This window comes from Muscardinus avellanarius (genome assembly GCF_963383645.1).
Source record: "Muscardinus avellanarius genome assembly, chromosome: 2".
In the NCBI taxonomy this organism is placed as follows: domain Eukaryota; kingdom Metazoa; phylum Chordata; class Mammalia; order Rodentia; family Gliridae; genus Muscardinus; species Muscardinus avellanarius.
This window is the reverse complement of record NC_137787.1, coordinates 20,633,309-20,646,725: the sequence shown is the minus strand read 5'-3', so window position 1 is coordinate 20,646,725 and position 13,417 is coordinate 20,633,309. Positions and strand designations below refer to the sequence as shown.

Sequence of the window (13,417 nt, the reverse complement as noted above, 5' to 3'; positions counted from 1 at the left end):
TGCCACCGCGCCCGGCGATTTGGCAGATTTTTTAGTTGAGTATAATTTTTCACTTGTACATACAACTTTGTCCATTTATTTATTTATTTATTTATTTATTTATTTATTTATTTTTGTGGTACTGGGGATGGAACCCAGGGGCATTCTACCTCCGAGCTATGCCCTCAGCCCTATTTTTTATTCTTCATTTTTGAAACAGGGTTACACTGAGTTGCAAAAGGCCTAAGTAACTGAGGCGTCCAGGAACTGTGATCCCCCTGTCTTAGCCTCCCAAATGCTGGGATTACAGTGTGCGCCACCATGCCTGTCTAATTTTTTGTTTTGAAACAAGATCTCATTAGGTTGCTGAGAGTCCCACAAGATCTCATTAGGTTGCTGAGGCTGGTCTTGAAATTTTGATCCTCCTGTCTCAGCCTCCCAAGTACTGAGATTACAGGCTTGCACCATCACGTCCAGTTTATATACATTTATTCTTTCTTTGAAATGGATTCCTAGAAGCAAAATTGCTGGGTTAAAATGTTTGCATTCTAGCCAGGTGTGGTAGGCTGAGACAGGAGGATGCACAGGTTCAAAGCCAGCTTAAGCTACTTAATGAGGCTCTCAGCAACTTAGTGAAACCTTGTTTCCAAATAAAAATATAAAATGGGTCTGGGAGTATAGCCCAGAGGTAGAAAGCCCCTGGTTTCCACCCCCAGTACCACACACACACACACACAAAAGTTTGCATTCTGACAGTTTTTATTTATTTATTTATTTTCAGGTCTGGGGATGGAACCCAGGGGCATTTGACCTCTAAGCTATACCCCCTGCCCTATTTTTTATTCTTTATTTTGAAATCAGGTCTCACTAAGTTGCAGAGGGCCTAAGTAGCTGAGGCTGTCTGCGAACCTCAATCCTCCAGTCTCAGTCTCCCGAATGCTGGGATTGCAAGCATGCACCACCACACCCGGCTCAGTTTTGATGTTTTGATTGTTATTGTCAACTTGCCCTCACCAACCAACAGAAGAGAGTGACTACAAACGACATGATTCATAATGGCAAATACTGAAAAAAAGTGTATCCAGATGTGGTGTCACATGCTTATAATCATAGTACTTGGGAGGCTGAGACAGGAGGATGGCAAGTTTGATGCCAGCTTCAGCAACATTGTGAAACTCTCAGCAACCTAGTAAGACACTCAAAAACAAGAGCAGAAGAAAAACATAAATTTTTGTGGTATTGGGGATAGAAACCAAGAGCCTTCTACCTCTAGGTTATGGCCCCAGCTCTTTTTATTTTTTATTTGGAAATGGGGTCTCACTAAGTTGCTGAGAGCCTCCACTAAATTGCTGAGGCTGGCTTTCAACCTGCCATCCTTCTGTCTCAGCCTCCCAAGTACCCAGATGAAAAGGTTATTATTAGCCAGGCATGGTAGTACACACCGGTAATCCTAGTATCTGGGAGGCTAAGACAGGAGGATTGCAGGTTTGGGGACAGCCTCAGCAAGTAGTAAGACTCTCATCAGCCTAGTGAAACTCTGTTTCAAAATAAAAAATAAAGCCAGGCATGGTGGCACACACTTGTAATTCCAGTACTTGGGGGGAATTCCAGTACTGAGAAAGGAAGATCATAGGTTCTTGGCCAGCCTCAGCTTAGTGGGGCCCTGTTTCAAAATAAAGAATTATAAAAGGGGGTCTGGGGGTGTAGCTTGGAGGTAGAATGCTCTTGGGCTCAATCCCCAGTACTGTAATCAATCAATCAATCAATCAATCAATAATAAAAAAAATAGAGTTGGGGATATAGTTCAGAGGTAGAATGTCCCAGGGCTCAATCCCCAGTACCACTCCCCCCCTCACATACACACACACACACACACACACACACACACACACACACAGGTTATTATTGTTGTTGGGTTTTTTTTTTGTGTGTGTGTATGTGTGTGTATGGTACTAGGGATTGAACCCAGGGGCATTCTACCTTTGAGCTATACCTCTAGTCTTACTTTATTTTTTTATTTTGAAACAGGATCTAAGTTGCTGACAGCCTAAATTGCTGAGGCTGCGTGTGAACCTGTGATTCTCCTCTCTCAGCCTCCCAAATACTGGGATTACAGACATGCGTTTAAAGGTTATTTTTTGTTTGTTATTGTGGTGCTGGCGATTGAACCCAGGGGCATTTTACCTCCGAGCTACACACTCAGCCCTTTTCATTTTTCATTTTGAAACAGGGTCTCACTAAATTGTGGAGGGCCTCGCTAAATTGTTGAGGTTTGCTGTGAATCTGTGATCCTCCTGTCTCAGCCTCCCAAGTACTGAGATTATAGGCATGTGCAACTAAACCCACCTAAGGTGGTTGTTGTTGTTGTTGTTATTATTATTATTATTATTTATTATTATTTTGCGGGTCTGGGGATGGAACCCAGAGGCATTTGACCTCCGAGCTACACCCCCTGCCCAAGTTTTTATTCTTTATTTTGAAACAGGGTCTCACTGAGTTGCATAGGGCCTCACTAAGTAGCTGAGGCTGTTTGTGAATCGTGATCCTCTGGTCTTAGCCTCCCAAATGCTGGGATTACAAGCGTGTGCCACCACGCCCGGCTCTAAGGTTATTTTTTATTTTTTATTTTTATTTTTTGCGGATCTGGGGATGGAATTCAGGGACATTCGACCTCTGAGCTACACCCCCTGGCTATTTTCTATTCTTTTACTTTGAAACTAGGTCTCGCTGAGTTGCAAAGGGCCTCACTAAGTAGCTGAGGCTGTTTGTGAACCGTGATCTTCAGGTCTTAGCCTCACAAATGCTGGGATTATAAGCATGTGCCACCATGCCCGGCTATAAGGTTATATTTTAAAAATAAATATGCATGGTTTCTTCTTTTGAATTACATGATAATATAATTTAATTACTTTTATTGGGGTTTATTTATTTATTATTTTTTGTGGTACTAGAGATTGAACTCAGGGGCATTCTACCTCTGAGCTATACCCCCAGCTCCATTTTTCATTTTTTTCTTTTTCTTTTTTTTTTTTTTTGGTGGTACTAGGGGTGGAACTCAGGGGCTTTCTACCTCTGGGCTATAGTCCCAGACCTTTTTTTTTTTTAATTTGGAAACAGGGTCTCACTGAGTTGCTAAGAGCCTCACTAAGTAGCTGAGGCTGGCTTCAAACCTGTATGATCCTCCTGTCTCAGCCTCCCAAGTGCGGGGATTACAAGCGTGCGCCACCACGCCCAGCTTCATTTTTTTAATTTAAAGCAGGGTCTCACTGAGTTGCAGAGGGCCTCACAAGTAGCTGAGGCTGGCCATGAACCTGGATCCTCCTATCTCAGTCTCCCAAGTATTGGGATTACAAGCATGCGCCACCAGGCCCGTCTCTCATTATTTCTTTCTTCTTTCCTTCTTTTCTTTCTTTTTTTCTTGGTTCTGTGATTGAATTTAGGGACATTTTCGCCCTGAGCTACACCCTAGCCCCCCCCCCTTTTTTTTTTTTTGCAGGTCTGGGGATGGAACCCAGGGGCATTCAACCTCCGAGCTACACCCCTGCCTTATATTTTTTAGTCTTTATTTTGAAACTGGGTCTCACTGAGTTGCAGAGGGCCTCACTAAGTAGCTGAGGCTGTCCGCGAACCGCGATCCTCCGGGTCTCAGCCTCCCGAATGCTGGGATTACAAGCGTGCGCCACCACACCTGGCTAACCCAGCCCTTTTTATTATTATTTTTTTTTAATTTTGAAACAGTGTCTAGCTAAATTGCTGGGGTTGGCCTCAAACCTGTAATCCTCTTTTTTTTTTTTTTGTGGGTCTGGGGGTGGAACCCAGGGGCATTTGACCTCCGAGCTACACCCCCTGCCCTATTTTTTATTCTTTATTTTGAAACCGGGTCTCACTGAGTTGCAGAGGGCCCCACTAAGTAGCTGAGGCTGTTCGCGAACCACGATCCTCCAGGTCTCAGCCTCCCGAATGCTGGGATTACAAGCATGCGCCACCACGCCCGGCTTTGTAAACCTCTTTTCTCAGTCCCCCAAGTACTGGGATTACAGGTATCAACCATCATACTCAGCTATAAACATACCATGTTTCTAAAGACTTTTCTTTTTCTTTATTTTCCCCTTGATACTGGAGATTGAACCCTGGAGTATTCTACCTCAGAATTACATCCCCTGCCCTGTTTTATTTATTTATTTGGTTGAAACAGGGTCTCACTAGGTTGATGAGAGTCTATTTGCCGAGGCTATCCTTGAACCTGTCTCAGACTCCCAAATATTGGGATTACAAACCTGTGCCACCATGCCCAACTTTCTAAAGGTTTTCTACTACCATAATATGATAAGTTCTCTATTTTCTTCCCACACTCTTATGTTCTTTATATATGCTAATTTAAACTCTAAAAACACTTTTAATCTGGTCATGGTGGTTCATGCTTATAATCCCTGTACTTGGGAGGCTGAGACAGGAGGATCAAAGGTTCAAGGCCAGCCTTAGCAATGCTATGCCCTCTGAAATTTAGCAAGATCCTCTTTCTTCTTTCTTTCTCTTTCTTTCTTTCTTTCTTTCTTTCTTTCTTTCTTTCTTTCTTTCTTTCTTTCTTTCTGCAGTACTAGGGATGGAAACCAGGAGCATTCTCCCTCCAAGCTACACCCCCAGCCCTATTTTTTATTCTTTATTTTGAAACAGAGTCTTACTGAGTTGTGGGGAGCCTAAGTAGCTGAGGCTGTCCGTGAACCGTGATCCTTCTGTCTCAGCCTCCCGAATGCTGGGATTATAAGTGTAAGCCACCATGCCTTGCAAAGAACCTCTTTCAAAATAAAAAATAAAATAGGGCTGGGGGTATAGCTCAGAGGTAAAATGTCCCTGGGTTTAATCTCTAGTACCACAATAAATAAGTAAATAAAATAAAAATAAATAAAAAGCCGAGCATGGTGGTATGCATGTGTAATTCCAGTACTTTGGAGGCTGAGACAGGATCTCAGGTTCAACATGAGCCTCAGTAACTAGCGAGGCTCTCAGCAACTTAATGAGAGGCTGTTTTCAAAAAAAAAAAAAAAAAATCAGGCTGGGGTGTAGCTTGAAGGTAGAATACCTCTGGTTCAGTCCCCAGTACCAAAATAAAATAAATAAAAAGTTTTTAGTGTGTCAAATGTGAGCTAAGGGCCTACATTTTCCCCCATGTGGATATTACAGGTTTGTCTAACAATAAAGGAATTTCTACCTACCATATGTACCATCCACCCAATCTCTTCCTAGGGTCACGTCTGGCCACTCTCTTTCTCTGCCTTTGAGAGCAGTGGGATCTGCAAGATTCCAGGAGGGCCCTGGAACAGACAGGTTCCTCTATTTCCCTCCCTAGCAGCTTAAAGGGAAAATCCTGTTGAAGGGGAAGAAGTGTGAAACAAATGAGGATCTTGAAGACGAGGAGGAGGAGGAGGAAGAGGAGGAGGAGCCGGGTTCTGAGCTTGTGAGACAGCAGGGGTCAGAACTGGAGCAGGACCCCTTCCCTGAGATCGAGCCTCAGCTTGAGTCCCAGGAGCTGAGCCTTGGGAGTAAGGACAAAAAGAAGGTAGGCCAGGAATGGTCTTTCTGCTGTGGGATTTGATTAGTGGGCTTCACAAGCTGCTGAGGGTCGGTTTGAAGAAACTGGAGCAAGGAAGGGGGAGGGCCAAGGAGAGAAAGGACTCTTCCTCCTGATAACAGAGGTGTAAAAATGTATACGTGGCATCCCATTTATAATTTATTTTCATACATACATACATACATACATATATACATATATATATATATATATTTTAATTTTTTATTTTTTTTGCGGGTATGGGGATGGAACTCAGGGCCATTTGACCTCCAAGCTACAGCCCCTGCCCTCTTTTTTTATTCTTTATTTTGAAACAGGGTTTCACTGAGTTGCAGAGGGCCTAAGTAGCTGAGGCTGTCCGCGACCCGGGATCCTCCGATCTCAGCCTCCCGAATGCTGGGATTACAAGCGTGCGCCACCACGCCCGGCCTTCATACATACATATTTTGCAGTGGCTTTCCAACTTTTTTGAGCTATGAAAACTTTCTTTTTTAAATGAAACCTTATATGGAAGCTCAGTATACAAAATAGATAAATGAAAAACCATTCTCATTGAAGCTCTGGTTTGGGTCTTCTGTGTCTCCTATGTGACTCTGGATACATGTTTGTATTTCTCAGTATCCTTTGAAAATCACAGAGCAAGTAAGCGAGCAAGACACACACACACACACACACACACACACACACACACGACAGTACTATTATTATCCTAGCTAGATAGGGGTTACTGCAATGATTGCTATGACCTCAACTACAGTGGGCTAGGTTAGAGGAAGCTTCTTAGAAAAGGTGAAGTTTGAGTTTAAGGAGGGACAGAAGTAGCCAAAGAGCAGGAAGGTGGGGATGGCGAAGGCTCTGAGAAGGTGGCAGCATGGGAAGGGGAAGCCAGGGGAAAGGCGTGCCATCGGTGGGACCTTCAAGACTTGGGCCTGAGCTCTGTATTTTTCTCTTGTGTGCTTGTTTGGTGCACTCAGCTGGCTTCTGGCTTCTCCAGTTCTCTCTGGGGGCTGTGGTGTTTATCTGCTGCCATGCCAGGGGTGGAAATGGGAATTCAGGAGACAAATCCAAGGACAGTACCCTGGACCCTCACGTCCTTCCTGGTGTGAGTTCCATGACCATTTCCACACCCTGATATATCTGTCTGAATTCATATACGTTTTGATCATCAAAGATTATTGTTCATAGCCGGGCGTGGTGGCCCACGCTTGTAATCCCAGCATTCGGGAGGCTGAGACCGGAGGATCCCGGTTTGCGGACAGCCTCAGCTACTTAGTGAGGCTCTCTGCAACTCAGTGAGACCCGGTTCCAAAATAAAGAATAAAAATAGGGCTGGGGGTGTAGCTCGGAGGTCAAATGCCCCTGGGTTCCACCCCCAGACCTGCAAAAAAAAAAAAAAAAAAAGATTATTGTTTATTTGTTTTCAAAGAAGAAAGGTATTGAGGATGACACCTCTCTGTTTAAAAATAATTAAGAGCCGGGCATGATGGCATATGCCTATAATCCCAGAACATTGGGAGGCTAAGACAGGGGGATCACAGGTTTGAGGGCAGCCTCAGTAAGTAGTGAGATTCTCAGCCACCTAAGATGACCCTGTTTCAAAACAAAATAGAGCTGGGGGTATAGTTAGGAGGTAGAACACCCTTGGGTTCAATCTCCAGTACCACATATACAAACAACAAAATCAGTAGCCTGTTAGCCAGGCATGGTGGTACATGCCTATAATCCTAATACTTGGGAGGCTGAGACAGGTTCATAGCCAGCCTTAGCAACTTAGTGAAACCCTCCACAACTTAGACCCTGCTTCAAAATAAAAACTAAAATATGGCTGGGGGTATAGTTCAGAGGCAGAATACCCCTAGGTTCAATCTCCAGTAACAACAACAACAACAAAAAAGACCTGTTACCCAAGATATTAACGTATAGCAGACCCTTCAAGCCCAGAGGCTGAAGCTGACCCCAGCAGTATATGCAGACTGCCTTTATTCCCATCCCCACCCCCAGGTTGTGATGTGCCCGCTGTTTTGTCCGCCTATGTGTTGTCAGATTGTGGTCCAGGCTCCTATTCCCAGTCCTGGGTCCCTCCTCTTGCCTAATCAGGTGAGGCAGGAGGGAGAATGCAGTGGGGAGGCCATGGGCTGAGGCTCAGGTTGGATGGCCATTAGCTTCTTCCCTCTCAGACTGCTGATAATTCAGTTCCATCTTCCTTTCCATTTTCCTCCAGAAACCCAAGCCCATCTTGTGTCCAGCCCTCTCTGCCCTGGTTGTCTACTTGAAGGCTGTTACCTTTCACAGCTTCACTCATTCAAAGGAGAACTACCACTTTTATGAAATATCATCCTTCTCTGAAACAAAGGCCAAGAACCTTGTCAAGGAGGCTGGTCAGGACCAAAATGGAGGAACAGGGAGGGATAAGGGAAGGGTCGGTTCAGGACTGATGGGCAGGCAGGTAAGAGAATCCAAGAATCTAGATGGAAGAGGACAAGGGAGCTAAGTGGAGATGAAGGAGATAAATTCCTAAGAGCAGGCAAAGAAAGGGTTAAGACTAGTGGACAAAGCTAGGTGTGGTGGTACATGCTTAAAATCCAAGTACTTAGGAAGCTGAAACAGGAGGATTGCAGGTTTGAGACCAACCTGAGCAATTTAGCAAGAACCTGTTTAAAAACTGAAAAATAAAATCAGCAGGACATGGTGGTGCATGCTTGTAATCCCAGTACTTGGGAGACTGAGACAGGAGAACCACAGGTTCAAGAATAGCCTCAGCAAGTAGTAAGACCACCATCAACCTGGTGAGACCTTGTTCAAAATTAAAATAAGGCTGGAGTGTAGCTCAGAGGTAGAATACATCCCCAGTGCCACAGGAAAAAGGAAAGGAAAGGAAAGGAAAGGAAAGGAAAGGAAAGGAAAGGAAAGGAAAGGAAGGAAGGAAGGAAGGAAGGAAGGAAGAAAATCTTAGTAGTCAGGTGTGGTGGTATACATTTGTAATTCCGTAATTTGGGAGGCTGAGACAGAAGGATTGCAGGTCTAGGCCAGCCTCAGCAATTTGGTGAGGTTCTCTGTGACTTAGTGAAACCTTTTTAAAAATAAAAAATATCTGGATGGAGCAGAGAGGCATGCTGAAGCTCTCTGGAGTCAGCCTCAGATGCTGGGAAGAGTGAAATGAGTGGGCAGGGTCCTTGGGACAGGAGGAGCAGGAGGGTCTGCCCTACTTCCATCTCCCTTCCTATACCCTTTTGCAGGCAATGAGTTTGTGCAGCACAATGCCTGGCACTTAAGCCGTGTGTATCCCAGTGCTCTGAGGACAGACTCGTCCAACTACAACCCCCAGGAGCTCTGGAATGCAGGCTGTCAAATGGGTGAGGAGGCAGCAGGGAGCCGCGGGTGGGTGGGGCCGGGGCCTTCCGTGTCCTAGGCTGAGAGGTGCTGCCTCTGGAGTTGTTCTAGCAGGCACTCTTACACCCTGTCTTCCTGAGCCAGGTGTGGTGGCGCACACTTGTAATCCCAGCATTTGGGAGGTTGAGACAGGAGGATCGTGGTTCGTGGACAGCCTCAGCTACTTAGTGAGGCCCTTTGCAATTCAGTGAGACCCGGTTTCAAAATAATAAAAAAAAATTGGGCTGGGGGTGTAGCTCGGAGGTAGAATGCCCCTGGGTTCCACCCCCAGTACCACAGAAGAAAGAAAGAAAGAAAGAAAGAAATCAATCACTCAATCTAGCTTCTAAATTCCCTCAAAGAGGTAACTGTTTTCTTTCCTCCTGGGGCCCTCAGTGGCGATGAACATGCAGACTGCAGGGCCTGAAATGGACCTCTGTGATGGGCTCTTCCGCCAGAACGGTGGCTGTGGCTACGTCTTGAAACCAGACTTCCTGTGTGATACTCAGAGTTCCTTCCACCCCGAGAGGCCCATCAGCCCTTTCAAGGCCCAGACTCTCTTAGTCCAGGTATGATGGAAACTGTTGGAAGAACCTGAGATAGGTGGGACGGAAGAGGTTTTAGATCCTACAGGAGTGTAATTGGTTGGAAATTCCTCCGATTTTCAAGGCAGGACAGCCTGAGTGTTAACTGCAGACTTTGGAGCCAGTTGCCTAGCTTAAAATCCACCTCCTTGCTTGCGTAACATTGGGCGAATTCCTTGACCGCTCTGTACTTCAGTGTGCTCACCTGCAAAGTGGGGTGATCCTACTGCCTACCTCCCAAGGTTGGTAAGGACTGAAGCAGTTAAGATCAAGTTCTGCCAGGAGTGGTGGTGCACACCTATAATTCCAGTACTTGGGAGACTGAGACTAAAGGACCATGGTATTGAGGCCAGCCTCAGCAATTCAGCCCTCTGCAACTTAGTGAGACCCTATTTAAAAATAAAAAAGGGCTAGGGATGTAGCTTAGAGGTAAAAATGTCCCTGTATTCAGTCCCCAACACTATACACATGGTCAAGTGCTTATAAATCCTGGTACACAGTAGAGTTATAGAAGCTGCTATCATTATCAGATCTACTTTCAAACTGTCAAGTTTCTACTTAGGTGGTTTTTTTGTTTTTGTTGGGGATGGAACCCAGGGGCATTCTACCTCTAAGCTATACCCCTAGTTCTATTTTATTTTTATTTGGAAACAGGGTCTCGTTTTTTTGTTTTGTTTGCCAGTCTAGGGATGGAACCCAGGGACATTCAACCTCCGAGCTATACCTCCTGCCCTATTTTTTATTCTTTATTTTGAATACCAGGTCTCACTGAGTTGCAGAGGGTCTAAGTAGCTGAGGCTATCTGCAAACCGCGATCCTCCTGTCTCAACCTCCCAAATGCTAGGATTACAAGCATGCACCACCACGCCCGGCTGAAACAGGGTCTCAATAAGTTGTATAAGACCTCACTAAGTACCTGAGGCTGGACTCAAACCTCGTAGCACCACACCTGGTTTTACTTCGTGCATTTAAAATTGCAGATAGAGCCATGCTTGTAATCCCAGCATTTGGGAGGCTGAAACGAGAATCATGGTTTGCAGACAGCCTCAGCTACTTAGTGAGGCCCTCCGCAACTTAGTGAGACCCTGTTTCAAAATAAAGAATAAAAAATAGGGCAGGGTGCAGTTCGGAGGTTGAATGCCCCTGGGTTCCATCCCCCAACCCACAAAAAAAACTGCAGATAGAGGGTGGCAATGGTGGCACATGCCTGTAACCCCAGACTTGGGAGGCTGAGACAAGTGGATCGAAAGTTCCAGGCCAGCCTGGGCAATTTAGCAAGACCCTATCTCAAAAATAAAAGTGTCAGGTCTTATGTCTTCTTCCCTGGGGTGAGAGAACTAGGGATGTGGGTAGACTGGGCTGAGCAGGAACTCATGGGGTCCCAGTGCTCTGGTTGCAGGTGATCAGTGGTCAGCAACTCCCCAAAGTGAACAAAACCAAAGAGACATCCATTGTGGATCCACTGGTGAAAGTGTCGATCTTTGGTGTTCGTGCTGATACAACCCGGCAAGAAACCAACTATGTGGAGAACAATGGTGAGACTGAGCAGCGCTGGGGAAGATGGTAGGAGCAGGACTGCCATTTCCCCTCCTGTCCTGCCCTCCATTAAGCATGGTCCGTGTTGCCTCCCCTAGCCCCAGCGCGACGTAGAACGGAGCAGTAGAGCATCTTGGCTCTTCACTTAAGAGGCTCCAGTGACTTGGGGAAACTGCTTATACTTCCAGCCTGTAAAATGTTTCCCCACCTGTAAAATGCCGATTACCACCTAGATTGAGAATGCAGGGAAAGCAACCCATTATGGGTGTAAAGATGAGTCAATCCAGCATTTGGGAGGCTGAGACAGGAGGAGGGTGGTTTGTGGATAGCCTCAGCTACTTCAGGGAGGCCCTTTGCAACTCAGTGAGACCCTGTTTCAAAATAAAGAATAAAAAATAGAGCCGGGCGTGGTGGCGCACGCTTGTAATCCCCGCGCTTGGGAGGCAGAGACAGGAGGATCGCACAGGTTCGAAGCCAGCCGTGTGCGCTGGCTTAGGAGACCCTGTTTCCAAATAAAAATGTAAAAATAGGTCTGGGAGTGTAGCCTGGAGGTAGAAGGGCTTCCAGGAACCCCAGTACCAAAAAAAAAAAAAAAAAAAAAAAAAGAGCTGGAGCTGGGGGTGTAGCTCAGAGGTAGAATGCCCCCGGGTTCCATCCCTATTACTGCAAAAAAAAAAAAAAAAAAAAAAAGTCAATCCAGGAATGGTGGCTCACACCTGTAATGTCAGCAACTCAGGAGACTGAAGGAAGAAAGTCCCTGGCCAGCCCGGGCAAATTTAGCAAGACTTCATCTCAAAAATTAAAGGGGCTGGGAGAGTGGCTCAGTGGGGCTCAGAGCACCCCCAATAATGTAAAAAAAAAAAGAGAGCCAATGTCTGTTCCTGTTTCCTCTTGCCTCACTTCAGGCTTTAATCCATACTGGGGGCAGACTCTATGCTTCCGCGTCCTGGTCCCTGAGCTTGCTGTGCTTCGCTTTGTGGTAAAGGATTATGACTGGAAATCCCGAAATGAGTTTATTGGTCAGTACACCCTGCCGTGGACCTGCATGCAGCAAGGTGAGCCGGTCCTGGGGCCTGGCCAACACCAGCTCTGGCTGCTGTCCTAATGCCGCCTTTCCATCCTCCCAGGTTACCGCCACATTCACCTGCTCTCCAGGGATGGTGTCAGCCTCCACCCAGCCTCCATCTTTGTGTACATCTGCATCCGGGAAGATATTGAGGAGGAGCCCTGAGGTGGATACTTTATAGCATGGATGTGTATGCTAGAGGGTGTGAAGCCTGGGAGGTCAGATGCTTCAGAGGGAACCAGAAGTGGTGGAAACCAAGCTTGTAATTGTGCGTTCCCAGGCACAAAACCCAGGACCTTATTTTTCCCTTTTTTCTCTTCCCTTCCCTTGTTTTCACTAGCTGTTGGGATCTTTCCTGCCCTTTCTTTTTGTGTACTCTGCTGGAGTTCCCTCCTCCCTCTTGATGTAGCTCAGTCTCACACTCAGGTCTACCACTAACCTCTCCCATCAACTCTGGCACGAAGACAGATCGCAACTAGAAATCCAGAGAGGGATGTGGAACAGAGAAACCTACAGAAGTATTATTCCTTCCGCTCCTAACTTCCCGCAAACTCAGAACCAAGGGAAGGATAAATCAAGGCTCAAGACTCCCCAGGCAAAAGCTGGGGATGGAGACCTGACTCCAAGACTACACCATGACTCCGGAGAAGAGCGCACGGGCCCGAGTCCCCACTGGGCTTCTGCTCCTCAGTCCCACCGGAGTAAACAAAACTGCTGTCTCCAACTTGGCTCCAGTCTGGTCTGTCACTGTTAGTCAAGAAGGGAGGCAGAAGGGTTGGAGAGACATTGGGTAGTTGGGCAAGGCAGGGAAAAGGTAGAGAATGAGGTTTCCAGGGGCCCTCCTGCAGGTGCTGCATAGGAAGGATGCAAGAATTTTCTGAAGGGTAGGGAAAGGCTGGGTGTGGTGACTTACGCCTATAATCCTACTACTTGGGAGGCTGAAACAGGAGGACCACAAGTTTGAGACTAGCCCCAGCAATTTAGTGAGAACCTCAACAACTTAATGAAACCCTATTTCAAAACTTCAAAAAACAGAGCCGGGCGTGGTGGCGCACGCTTGTAATCTCAGCATTTGGAAGGCTGAGACAGGAGGATCACGATTCATGGACAGCCTCAGCTACTTAGTGAGGCCCTCTGCAACTCAGTGAGAGTTTCAAAATAAAGAATGAAAAAATAGGGCTGGGGGTGTAGCTCGAAGGTAGAATGCCCCTGGTTTCCATCCCCAGTACTGCAAAAAAAAAAAAAAAAGGGCTGGGGGTGTGTCTTAGAGGTATAACACCTTTGGATTCAATCGCCAGCACTAATAAATAAATT

General features: G+C 46.1%; 1 protein-coding gene across 1 annotated transcript in view; it reads left to right on the top strand.

The window, feature by feature from the left end:
- PLCD4 (phospholipase C delta 4) overlaps nucleotides 1–12,268 on the top strand; it is a gene marked incomplete at both ends in the record, with an annotated part of 28,450 nt that extends 16,182 nt beyond the window's left edge. Inside the window, 8 exons of the mRNA XM_080689320.1 lie at nucleotides 5,327–5,536; nucleotides 7,550–7,645; nucleotides 7,770–7,926; nucleotides 8,785–8,901; nucleotides 9,314–9,486; nucleotides 10,901–11,036; nucleotides 11,943–12,092; nucleotides 12,165–12,268. Of these exons, the coding sequence (XP_080545446.1) occupies nucleotides 5,327–5,536; nucleotides 7,550–7,645; nucleotides 7,770–7,926; nucleotides 8,785–8,901; nucleotides 9,314–9,486; nucleotides 10,901–11,036; nucleotides 11,943–12,092; nucleotides 12,165–12,268 (1,143 nt within the window). The remainder of the gene's footprint in view (nucleotides 1–5,326; nucleotides 5,537–7,549; nucleotides 7,646–7,769; nucleotides 7,927–8,784; nucleotides 8,902–9,313; nucleotides 9,487–10,900; nucleotides 11,037–11,942; nucleotides 12,093–12,164) is intronic.
- Nucleotides 12,269–13,417: the final 1,149 nt, after the last annotated feature.